At 37.9% G+C, this 12,955-nt stretch overlaps 1 protein-coding gene and 1 long non-coding RNA gene across 2 annotated transcripts; both read left to right on the top strand.

Annotated features, from left to right (window-relative positions):
* Window positions 1-721: 721 nt before the first annotated feature.
* Window positions 722-3,417, top strand: LOC134805672 (uncharacterized). Its single transcript, XM_063778934.1, has 2 exons — window positions 722-774; window positions 1,133-3,417. The coding sequence occupies exon 2, from the start codon at window positions 1,993-1,995 to the stop codon at window positions 3,388-3,390; it is 1,398 nt and encodes a 465-aa protein (XP_063635004.1). The 5' UTR covers window positions 722-774; window positions 1,133-1,992; the 3' UTR covers window positions 3,391-3,417.
* A 3,778-nt stretch (window positions 3,418-7,195) lies between these two features.
* On the top strand, window positions 7,196-7,941 carry LOC134805676 (uncharacterized). The gene is made up of 2 exons (XR_010146355.1): window positions 7,196-7,266; window positions 7,627-7,941. It is a non-coding gene; the product is annotated as an uncharacterized LOC134805676 (long non-coding RNA).
* Window positions 7,942-12,955: the final 5,014 nt, after the last annotated feature.

Here is a 12,955-nt window from a genome sequence, read left to right as displayed (position 1 = left end):
CTGAGCATCCAGAGTCTTATCGATGATCTCCATCTGTATGGCAGCTTTTTGTTTTGCGGCTTCTAACAAAAGTTGCTTCTTCTTTGCTGTTCTAGAAGCCGATGAAGTTCTTGAGCCCTTGCTGCTAGAAGCTTTGCTGGCATACGAAGCAGAAGTATGAAGCATTTTCTTGCGAAATTCTGCCGCGGTTGGTTCAGATTTTACGCTACCGGCTATTGTTTTTGTGATAGCTAAATCTTTCGGAATACTTGAAGCTGGCTTAATTTCTTCCAACCTGGCTGTAGAACTATGACCATAAGGTGCTTTACTCGGCTCGCCATTTAGGGACATTCTTTGTTCTTCTTCTAGAAGCCTCCTTAATTGTTCTGCACGACGCGCTTTCGACCCACGCGTTTCTATCGTGGTCGGGGTACGGTGCATGGATCCGGTTTGAAGACCACTTTGTTAACTGTATGGGGTTCGTTTGAAGAAAAGGCCGACTTCTAACACGATGATGTATTTCGGAAAAAACACAATTACAAAAAATGTCACGAGATCGTATGTGCATAGGCTCGCGGCCAGCAGCGGACTGCCTGGCGGCGCATGGTAACAGGTTGCATTAGACATGCTACAAACAAATATCAACCTTAAGACTAAGGAATTAAAAGCTAATTTAACACGACTATGGTTTTTCATAAGTAAAACATAACTAGGTACAGATATAACGAGCGCATCGCCAACAGTCGTAATACGTTGACTATGTACTATCGCGAGTGAAAGTAAACCCCAAATTGGGTAAGTGGTAAATTTATTAGGTAACGCAAATGTAGATTTTCCATGCTAATTAAATATTAAGATAATTTTAGTGCTTTTACTTTACTTCATCAAACCATTTCACAATTAAATACTAAGTGTATAATGACTGCTCGATCATGCTGCTGTAACGATATTGCTTCAAAAATTATTTCCACCCTCATTTTGAAATAGTAAATTATTGCATCATCTTTACAAATTGTAATCTCCGACTCTGATTGTGAACATCCACGGCATCACTGCTACATTTTAGGTGCTTTCTTTTCCTGCCGCTCGCCGGGGATGCTCACAAATTACGTAGCCGGACTGTAATCTCATGCGTTTGGATGACGCGTTCCAGGGTCCAAAGTTCGGGCTGAATTTTGTGGTGGAGGATCCACCGCAGCCTACTACTACGTTGGGTAGTACACTCGCCGCAGCCACACCTACACTGCGCTACGCTTCTCTCGTCAGTCGGAAGACCACCCCGTCTCAAGCACCGGGCGGCCCTGAGTACAGTCGGCCACAGTTCAGCGCCCGCGCACACCCAGGCGAGAGTACCTAACCGCAGAGTAAAGTGGATATTGTGTGGATTTATAAAACCAAACTTACGACCCTCTTGGCCATTTAGTTTTTTTTAGTTTTTTTAGTTTTTTTAGTTAAATTAAATATTCTTTTGCACGAATCGAGATTACTCATTTCTCTCTTCTAAAAGGTAGTTAAGATCCTAATCGTGACACTGGCGCCCTCTAACGTGGTTAAATTCACACAAATCCTATTTATTTCTCGGCTTTTGTAGTTAGTGTATGTTTGTGGCTTATTCTTTTTTCTGTGCAACGTTTTTTTTTGGTTTCATTTGCTACTAAGGTGTACTATTAGTGGAAAGTAATTTGGTAATTTTGTAAGGTGTTTCGTAAATTGATTTCTACCCACATATAGTCAAATTCTATAATTTATTTTATGTTAGTGTTAAATTACGCTTAGTATCACAAATATAGTGAAATTAGTATTAATTGTTTCTATCGAGTGGAAAGTACACATTAGTAGCACGCTTTTCTTCTTTTTATTTGCAACTAACCTGTTTTTATCTTTATTTCTACTAATTGGGAAAACCAAACGTTTATCATTCATCAACTTTTGTAACAGATCGGAGAATTTTTAATATAAGCTTATTAGTTTCTGCTCCTTACCACTTACCCTCTAATTAAATTTAAATTCACGATGCTGCCTGTCAAATATCTTTCTCTTCAAAAATCGGAGCTTGAATATGAGGTTCAGATCCGAGGTGCTACTGCCGGTTCTTCAGTAGAGGAATTGCGAAGACAAATTGTAAAATTAGCCGCGGAGCACCCGGCTGAGCACATATTAGAGTCTCCGCTAGATATTCGACAGGATCTTAGGGGTTGCGTAGAAGTTCTTACAAAAATACAATTGAATCTTGATATTTCTGAACCCAGTGTACCTACTATTATGAGAACGCAAAATATGCTAAATCATCTTCATAATCGTTTAGCGAGGATAACGTGCGGTGACGACAGAAAAGAATATAAGGATATCCTAGAGGGGCATAAAGTCGCCTCCCAGAAGCTCGCGGCTCTTCAAGCTAAGAGGCCTACACAAATAGCGACAACTTCTTCTAATTTAGGCGCGGGTCCCTCTAGTGAGACCTCGACGGCGGCCCCAGAGGTTCAGAACTTGATTTCGGTGACTTGCGATCGCACTGTAGCTGACTTGAGTAAATTAAAATTTAATGGCAAAACTTGTGTCCGCTCATTTATACAGCGCGTCGACGAATTTATTGTTGCACGTAACATTGCATCAACAAAAGTATTAGCTTTCGCCACCGAAATTTTTCAGGACAACGCTCTGCATTGGTTCCGTTCGGTACGGGACAATATTTCTTCCTGGCCAGAACTCGCTGCTAAATTGAAAGAGGACTTCGATCAATCTAATTATGATTACCGACTAACGACGGAGATTCGCTCTCGGACTCAGGGTGAACATGAAAACATAACTGTTTATCTTTCCATTATGAGTGGTATGTTTTCTCGTCTTTCGACACCCCCAAGCGAAGCGGAGCAGCTCGAAACCTTACTTCACAATATTAGGCCGTGTTACGCAAGTACACTAGCAGCATCATCTACCGAAATTAGGACAATTGATTCTTTACGCTCATTGTGTCGCAATTACGAGACTTATCATTCTCGACACTCACAATTTCAGGAGCCACCAAGAGTGACTTCTGACACTGTTGCACCCGAATTTGCGTACTCTAGGGAATCAAATAAAAGTCCAAATAAATTTAACAACAATACATATAATAAACAAAATTACACATATAACAATAATTATAATAAAGGGCAATATTCTAAAAACACCACAAATTATAGCCAGAATCAAAATCAAAACAAGTCTCAACAACAAAATTATATACATTCTGTGTCCAATGCTGATCAAAACAATAAACAACAACCGTATTGCCCAAGGTGCCGTAGTAATAATCATCATATTCGGCAATGTACGGCTAGTAGGGACGTGTTTTGTTTTAAATGTGGCAAGAAAGATGTCAAAACACCTGATTGTCCGGTTTGTAATAAAAAGGCAGATACAAAAAACTAGATGAGCGGAATTGTAGTCATTTTGATAAGCAAGATTGGGACTCTGGGCTTAAATTCATCAAAACATTCTCTACATCTTATCAAATATCTACAATTCTGCAGAATAAGCCTCTCTTTGATACTAGGCCTTATGTAAATATTAAAATTAACAATATGGATGCTTGTGCTTTGCTGGATTCTGGTGCTGCAGTAACTGTAATCGGTAACAATGCGCATCTCAATTTAATAGACTGCACCTTGCAACAGAATGTCCGTCCTCCTTTAACAGCAGCTGGCAATCACCCTCTAAACTGTATCGGGTACATGAATCTACCCATCACTTTTGAAGGTCAGTTCCATGTAATAACAGCTTATGTGGTCCCTGAGGACCCCACTAACATAATATTAGGTGTTGACTTTTGGCGTGCATTTAACATTTGTCCCAAATATGTAGGAAGTATAACATTATCTGAGAGCCCTCTTGACAAGGTAAACGTTGACAACCCAGATTCTTTCATTAACTCTTATGAAAACCTAGTCGAATCGCAGAAGTCAATTGCTGATAATGTTATAGCTCAATTCAAATCCATATCTATGGAAGAAAAAGGTTTAGGTAGGACGAACTTGATAACGCACAAAATAGATACAGGTGACGCTCAACCTATTAGGCAGCGTTATTACAGGATGTCGCCTGAAAAACAGCGTATTCTAGTGGAGCAGGTCGACGAAATGCTGTCTTTAGACGTTGTTGAAACATGTGAGAGCGCGTGGTCTTCACCAGTACTTATAGTGACTAAGAAGAATGGACAGCCTAGGTTCTGCCTCGATAGTAGGAAGCTCAACGCTGTGACTAAACGTGACGCGTACAATTTGCCATACGTTTCGGAAATTCTCGATAATCTTCGAGACGCAAAGTACCTGTCCAGCGTTGATCTTTCTAAGGCGTTCTGGCAGATCCCCATAGAACCTTCAGATCGCGATAAAACTGCTTTTTATGTGCCAGGTCGCGGAACATTAAGGTTTAAAACCACCGCTTTTGGCCTCACCAATGCGCCTGCGACTCAGCAACGCCTAGTAGATTTGTTGTTTGGCGACATGGAACTTAAGACTTTTGCATACTTAGACGATATTATCATTATTAGCTCGACTTTTGAAGAACACGTGTCTCGTCTTTTGCGCGTTCTAGATAAGCTTAAGTCTGCTTATTTGACAGTAAATTTCGAGAAATGTCAATTCTTCCGTAGCGAATTAAAATATTTAGGCTATATTGTAGATTCTCGTGGTTTGCGTACGGACCCAAATAAAGTAGACGCCATTTTAAATTTTCCTGCTCCGACAAGCAAAACTGAACTGAAACGCTTTCTCGGTACAGCAACGTGGTACCGACGTTTCGTTCCAAACTTCAGCACCGTGGCCGGGCCGCTCAATAGTTTGACTTCGAATGGCAAGAAAGCACCGCCGTTCAAGTGGACGCCCGAAGCTGAAGCGGCTTTTAATGCGTTGAAGGATTGTTTAGTTTCCGCGCCGATCCTCGCTTGCCCGGACTATTCTAAGCCCTTTGAGGTTCACGTTGACGCTAGCAACTATGGTCTTGGCGGCATGCTGACCCAGACCATAGATGGAAAGGAATACCCAGTAGCCTACATGAGCCGAGCTCTCACCGGTGCCGAAAAAAACTACAGCATTACTGAGAGGGAAACACTCAGTGCAATAGTAGCGCTCGAGCACTGGCGCTGTTACTTAGAGAATGGCCAAAAGTTTACACTGTGTACAGACCATATCGCGTTGAAATGGTTTCTTTCCTTGGAGAATCCAACCGGTAGACTTGCACGCTGGGGAGTCCGTCTAAGTTCTTTCAACTTCGAAATCAAGCATCGTCGTGGCGTTGACAATGTGATCCCAGATGCTCTGTCACGTGCTGTCCCCATGTCTGCCATCTCCCTTGCAAACGCGGTAGCCAATACTAAGGACGAATGGTTCATTAAAATGTATAACGGTTGTCTAAACAGTCCAAATAATTTTCCAAATTTTATAATAAAAAATAATTCTTTATATAGGCTCTCCAAAACTGTATCACAATCACAACTCACCTCAGAGTTCGCTTGGAAGGAGGTTGTTCCCAGCGAATATCGTGACAAGGTCATAACCGAGAGCCACTCTGAACCAACTGCTGGACATCTCGGCATTTTCAAAACGTACACGCGTCTGGCATTATCATATTACTGGCCCGGGATGCATCAGGACGTCGTTCAGTTTGTTAACTCTTGTTCCGTTTGCCTGTCATATAAGTCACAAAATCACACTACTTTGGGAGAAATGGGACGTCCCAAGCAGTGCAGCCGCCCCCATCAAATGATCTCCATTGATTTTGTAGGTCCACTTCCAGTCTCTCGAAAACAGAATAGCTATATACTTGTCGTGACCTGCTGTTTCACAAAGTATTGTAACATATTTCCTCTTCGTCGCGCTACTGCCGACGCAGTTGTTAAAGTCTTAGAAGACTCAATTTTTTTGGTATACGGTATACCACAAACAATTTTCTTAGACAACGGAAGTCAATTTGTTAGCTCTGTCACAGACGCGTTATTTAAGAAATACAAGGTGCCAAACGTGTATTATACACCAAAGTACTGTCCACAAATAAATTTAGTGGAACGTTTTAACAAGACTCTTGTCACTTGTTTGTCCACGTTTGTAGGTAATGACCATAGATCCTGGGACACTTTTATCCCAAAGATTCAATTTGCGATGAACAACTCCGTAAATGAAGTGACTAATTACTCTCCGTCTTTCTTAGTACATGGTAGGGAGCTGGTCACATGTGGATCGCACTACACTGATACGGACCTAGGTGATGAAGTTTTGTTCTTGCCGCGTGATATTTATGCTGAGAACTTAGGATGTCTCGCTTCGGTATTCAATGATGTACAAGCCTCATTGTGGAATGCACATGTAAAGAATACCATGCATTACAATTTGCGTAGAAAACCAGCAGAATATAACGTAGGCGATATAGTGTTTAAGCGAACTTACGTTCCTAGTGATAAGGATAAATATTTTAGTAAGAAATTAGCACCAAAATATTTGCAATGCAGAGTAGTTGAGAAGAGTTCACCATTAGTGTATATCTTGGAGGATATGGCAGGCAAGAATATTGGAGCCTGGCATATAAAAGATTTTAAACTTTATAATAATAGGTAGTATAGATAGGTACGACCCCAAGAACATCTAGTTTCTAGCATGAGTCAAAAGCTATGCTAGCTGATGCCTCGAATCTCATAAATGTGTGCATCAACAGCGTTTTAAAAGTTGTTGCTGTTTTAGTGAAAGTGAAATTTGAAAGATTGTATAGAAGATGATAGAATGAATTTGTAAATGCTAGGGATAATGAGACGAATTTTGTTTAAGACCAAAATCCTTACCCAGACGAGGCGGGTATATGTAACGTTATGCGTTACACGAACTATTATTATTAAAATAAAATACAAATATAGATAAAAATACCACTTAAAACTAATTTTACAAGCTAATATTTACAATTAAAACTATATTAAAACATAAAAAATGCAACAAGTATTCGTCAGCGCCGTCTTAGCGCTCCGATAGATTTGTGAATGCAACATTTTAGAGCTCACGGAAACGAGTTCTTTTGTTTGTCGTATGGTCAGTCAGTTGCATTAGCGGATCGCCCGTCCACCATTCCCGATCTTCATTCGAAATAGAACGCACGTCACACTAATCATCGGTCTCTAATACGTACATCAATTTATAAAAATGTAACCGATATAACTTAATATGTTGTCGTCCCTAACGTTCCTCGAAATGTCGAAATGTTTTTCCTTAACGTCGTAATACGTTGACTATGTACTATCGCGAGTGAAAGTAAACCCCAAATTGGGTAAGTGGTAAATTTATTAGGTAACGCAAATGTAGATTTTCCATGCTAATTAAATATTAAGATAATTTTAGTGCTTTTACTTTATTTCATCAAACCATTTCACAATTAAATACTAAGTGTATAATGATTTTGCTCGATCATGCTGCTGTAACGATATTGCATCAGAAATTATTTCCACCCTCATTTTGAAATAGTAAATTATTGCATCATCTTTACATATTGTAATCTCCGACTCTGATTGTGAACATCCACGGCATCACTGCTACATTTTAGGTGCTTTCTTTTCCTGCCGCTCGCCGGGGATGCTCACAAATTACGTAGCCGGACTGTAATCTCATGCGTTTGGATGACGCGTTCCAGGGTCCAAAGTTCGGGCTGAATTTTGTGGTGGAGGATCCACCGCAGCCTACTACTACGTTGGGTAGTACACTCGCCGCAGCCACACCTACACTGCGCTACGCTTCTCTCGTCAGTCGGAAGACCACCCCGTCTCAAGCACCGGGCGGCCCTGAGTACAGTCGGCCACAGTTCAGCGCCCGCGCACACCCAGGCGAGAGTACCTAACCGCAGAGTAAAGTGGATATTGTGTGGATTTATAAAACCAAACTTACGACCCTCTTGGCCATTTAGTTTTTTTTAGTTTTTTTAGTTAAATTAAATATTCTTTTGCACGAATCGAGATTACTCATTTCTCTCTTCTAAAAGGTAGTTAAGATCCTAATAGAGATGGGTAGTGAGTAAATACTCACGGGTAAATACCGAGTAAATACTCAGTATTTACTCAATATACCCGTATTTACTCGTTTATACCCAAATTGGTGGGTATAAACTATTTAGAGTGCTGAAAGGGGCATATAAATTTGAAATATACGAGTATTTTGTAAGCCGCTACTGGATTAAGTACTCAAAATTGTAAGAAATGTATTTTTAAGAGGGGCACTCCATACATGTAACTAATTGTCACAAAAAAAAAATCAGAAACCACCAACGTGCTGCACATCTTTAAATGGGTCTTTCAAAATAACTGGAATGTTTCTAAGAACATTTTTGGATAAATTGAATATTTTTGGAAGAAAACCGTTTCGAAAGGCCAAAATAATGTTTATCTCTCTATAACTTTAGAACCAAAGTTCAGAAAAAATATGAAAACATATCGGGAGATTAGCCGTATAATAGAGTACAAAAAACAATATTTTTAACATCAATGGTTGAGCCATTTTTGAGTTTTCTTTAAAAAACTCTTAATAAAAGGTCGTAAGTACCGCGTAAACACGCACTTTTGCGCGACATGCAGTTATCTAGAACATCGATAGAATTTTAATACCATATTTTTAAAGTAAATAAATACCTTCTTATTTAAAACAAAATTGTTAACTATGCATTATCACAATTCGCCTCTCACTAATAATTACCTTTTATTCCTAAATTAAGCGTCCTATAAGCTTTATATTTTATAGATATTGTTAATACACGTTAGCACTCTTCAATAAAAGACAATTTTGTTCTTAAATCTCACTTTTTGAATATTTTATAAGCAATCGTTTTTACCCACCTAAATGAGTAAATACGGGTATTTATCGGGTGCTTTGAGTAAATACCGAGTAAATACTCAGTATTTACTCACCCCTACCCATCTCTAGATTTAGATCCTAATCGTGACAATCAACCAGTCTAGATATATTAGAGTATAATTGAAAAATGAGAAATGCGCATTCTTACACTACCTGTGTTGTAAGAATGCGCAGCAAGATGTGTAAGACTGCGCGGGTAGGGTAAGAATGCGCAATACCCAAAAAGGCCATAACTATTTACATAAGTCACAAACAAAGGTGGCAGCGATCCAGTCTTCAGTAATAGGATCTTTATAGATCTCGCCACATCACGGGCATGTCCAAGAGGGTCAACATGATTTACAACAACATATCATGGCTTGTAGATTGCGCTTGATGTGTCTCTTTGCCTTCAGCAAAATTAGCCTAGTTATATCGTTCTATAATATCGGTGACAGAATTAGCCAATAAATCAGCTTCAGTGAATACCTTAGGACTATAAGGTGATATTCCTGTAGTTTTTAAATTTTCAGCATCACCTGCGGGGTTTGCAGCTTTGAGACAAGCTGGTGAGAAGGTTTTACACATTTGGAATACAGTTATAGTTCTTCCTGGGTTATTTCTGAGCCATTTTTCACATTCATGTGGAAATGGATGTGCAAGACTGCGCGCGCATTTTTACACGGTTGTACCATGCGCATTCTTACACATTCCTTCATTTTCACTAAAGCATATACTGGTAACGCCACCTATGTAAAATGACGTGAACTAGCGACTCCCATCTAAACGCGCAATCGCATACGCGATTCAAATTCAAGATCTCATCTTTTAATTTACTTAAGACTATTTAGTGTCAATACATTTAAATTGAAGAAAAATAAGATCAACATGTGATAAAAACTTCAAACTCACCTAGAGTGTCGTATTTTCACAGTAAACTAAATTAATTCCTGGAGCAATAACAGGTGCCATTACACTTCAAAACAACACTAAAGTTAGCCACGAACTTCACTTTGAATCTAAGTTATGACGTATGCGCATTCTTATCGACCGCGCAGTCTTAGGGTAACATTCCATTTCCAACGACAGCTGCACTACTGTCAATTTTACTATGGAAATTGACAATGACAGCGACGCGTTCAGTACCGGTAGTGCAGCTGCGGTCAGAAATGGAATGTTATCATTAGACCACCCTACCTCGTAGTAGGTAGGTATTAGTCGACTGCAATCAGAATACGATTTTCTAATCGAGTAGGTATCTACCGTTAACACAAAAAAATTATAATTATTATAGACTACTTTTCTACTAGTCAAATCAGCTTTTTTTTAGAACTGTCAAAACGATTTGTTAATATGGAATTTGTATGAAAACGAGTATAGTGACGTCGCACCGTCGCAGTCAACTCACCTACTTTTATATTTGTGTGTATACCTAGATGATTTATTATATAGTTATTGTGTTTAAAAATAACTACTATTTATGTTTTTCTAATTATTATCTGGTGTTTTATTTCGTGCACTGTATGAAATACTTAAAATGTTTTGAGTAGAGGAAACTTCCCTATTAAAAGCTACAACTACAAGCCCAGACACATAGGTATTCAATTATTCACTGACCGAGCGAAAGCGAGCGAAGCGTCTCCGTTTCAGCTTAGGCAAATTATATGGCCTTCCATACAGCAGGGTTAACGCTTCAAGTGCATTAATGTCCTTTTTATGATATTTTATTTATCTGAAATTCTGACAGAAAGGTTCTTATTGCACATGAAGCATAATGAGGACCCTGCTCTAATGGAAAGCCACATAGGCTTTCGTTTGTAGGTACCTACCTACGCCGTTTGTCCGGGTGCTTGGCGGTTGGATTGCTCTATCGATTCTCATGAAATTTTTGAGCAGCTTTGATAATTATATTTATATAACATAAATAAATAAATATAGGTAGGACATTCTTTCTTACACTGATTGACTAAGTCCCACAGTAAGCTCAAGAAGGCTTGTGTTGTGGGTACTCAGACAACGATATACAATGAAACCTGGATAAGTGAGACTTCAAGGGACGAGCAGATTTGTCTCACTTAAAGAGGTATTCCACTTACCCAGGCTCTCAGTTAGCCAGGTACAAATAAATTTCTGTCTCATTTACAGAGGGTCCCATTAATAGAGGTGAGAATAGAGGATATATCTCAGTTATAGAGGTGGTTAATAAGGTATTTTGTAATTATCTTTAAATGTTTAGGTAAAATAATCCTTGTCCCTAAATATTTTTTAAGTCTGTTTAAATATTTCTTTGAATTTATTTTGAATGATTTTCCAAAGGATAGATTTTTTCAATTAAATTTGATACGGACTTCATTGCGTCTTAGAAATTTATTAAATGAAAATTTGTTTATTCTTGTTACTTATCAAGATTTCAGCTTTCGTTTCGATAGTTTTAACTACGTAAAGAAACTAGATGAAACTTGAAGTCGTTTAGACACAATTAAGCAAATGCGGAATTTGTGGATAGACTAAGAGTTAGTAAGAATACGGAAATAGATCAAAGTCCAAGTTAGAGAGGTCATAGATTGACGTTTACTCAGATACAGAGGTAATTCGTATAAAATTCTAAAAAAACAATTAGGAAAATGTAATCTTATAAATATAGTCTCAGTAAAAGAGGTAAAATACACTCTGTCTCAATTATAGAGGTAAATGTGACTACAAAATCACAACAACTAATCCCAGTTATAGAGGTTCGTTTTATCTTACTAACAGAGGTAATTCAGTGCTAAAGTGTCGGGACCGCACCATGAGTCCCAGCTATAGAGGTTTCTCACTTATCCAGGTCCCACTTAACCAGGTTTCACTGTATATAATATATAAATATGTACTTAAATACATACATAGAAAACAATCATGACTCAGGAACAAGTATCTGTGTCATCACACAAATAAATGCCCTTACTGGGATTTGAACCCGGGACCATCGGCTTCACAGGCAGGGTCACTACTCACTACCCACTAGGCCAGACTGGTCGTCAACATGTATAGGTTCATAGACTTTTTTATTAAATTAGGTATTACACCTTTTTTAGGGTTCCGTATATAAATTGGCGTGACGTGACCAAGGGGATCGCAAGGCGAGCCGCTAAGGCTCTAGAAAATAATGTTGAAATTTGAAGTTTAAATATTGTTTCAAAGTTTTTCTGGTTTACCAACTTTTCAATTTATATTATAATATTCTTTTATTTATATATTGTTTTAAATAATTTAATATATAGGACCATGCGTCAGAATTACCATGAATGAATGGTTGAAAAAAGTTTTATTTACTTAATTACGTATTTATATGAAATAGTAATCCAAACAAACAAAAGTATCATAACTAGTAACAACTATTAGTTACTACGAGGGGGAATCAAAAAGAAATTAGAAACGCTATGATATCATGGTTTTACAGGTATCCTGTTATTTTTTACTTTTGGGCAACCTCTTTATTAGTTTATCTGCATATTCAGTATTAAAAAATCTGGCATCTTCGTCCATAAAAAAAAAGAATCACAATTTTAGGTATTAATTTTACTTTTTTTTTAGTTTATCGCTAGTACAGCCAATTTATAGGAGATTTTTAAGAATCAAAGAATGTGAAGTAATTGCAAAAGACATACCCTTGATTACGCAATACGCAACTCTTTAATTCAAGCACAAGATTCTGCGCAGCATTCTTGGGAAACTGCATGGTCTGGGCCCAAAATCATCTTAACATTATGTATTTTATTTAAAATAATTGCGTTTTTCTTAAAAAGATTCTTCTGATTTTTACTGAACAATATTTGATAGGCCTTCTTTTGTATTTTCATATTTATTTTTGTGGTATGTTTCCATTATTTTTTCTGAATTGAACAAATAAATGTGTGAAGACCTAAAATTACTACCTTTAACATTGAAAGGACATCCTAGCCTGAAAATTAAAATTTACAAGCATATTATTAAATACTTATTCATTCTTAAAAACCCAAGTTTTAATTTAAGTACCAATTTTTATGACTTCTTCACCAAAAATTTTGAGAAAATCGTTCCTGAATGATCACAAAAACTTGCCTGAATTTACTGATATTAAGACATCACCTACCCTACTGTCATTGTTTATCGATAACATA

This window comes from Cydia splendana, unplaced genomic scaffold (genome assembly GCF_910591565.1).
Source record: "Cydia splendana unplaced genomic scaffold, ilCydSple1.2 scaffold_48_ctg1, whole genome shotgun sequence".
NCBI lineage: Eukaryota > Metazoa > Arthropoda > Insecta > Lepidoptera > Tortricidae > Cydia > Cydia splendana.
This window is presented reverse-complemented; position numbering and strand designations above follow the sequence as displayed.

Bases quoted from the DNA above. Each gene is read 5' to 3' on its own strand.
- LOC134805672 (XM_063778934.1), top strand. From the start codon at position 1,993: ATGCTGCCTGTCAAATATCTTTCTCTTCAAAAATCGGAGCTTGAATAT.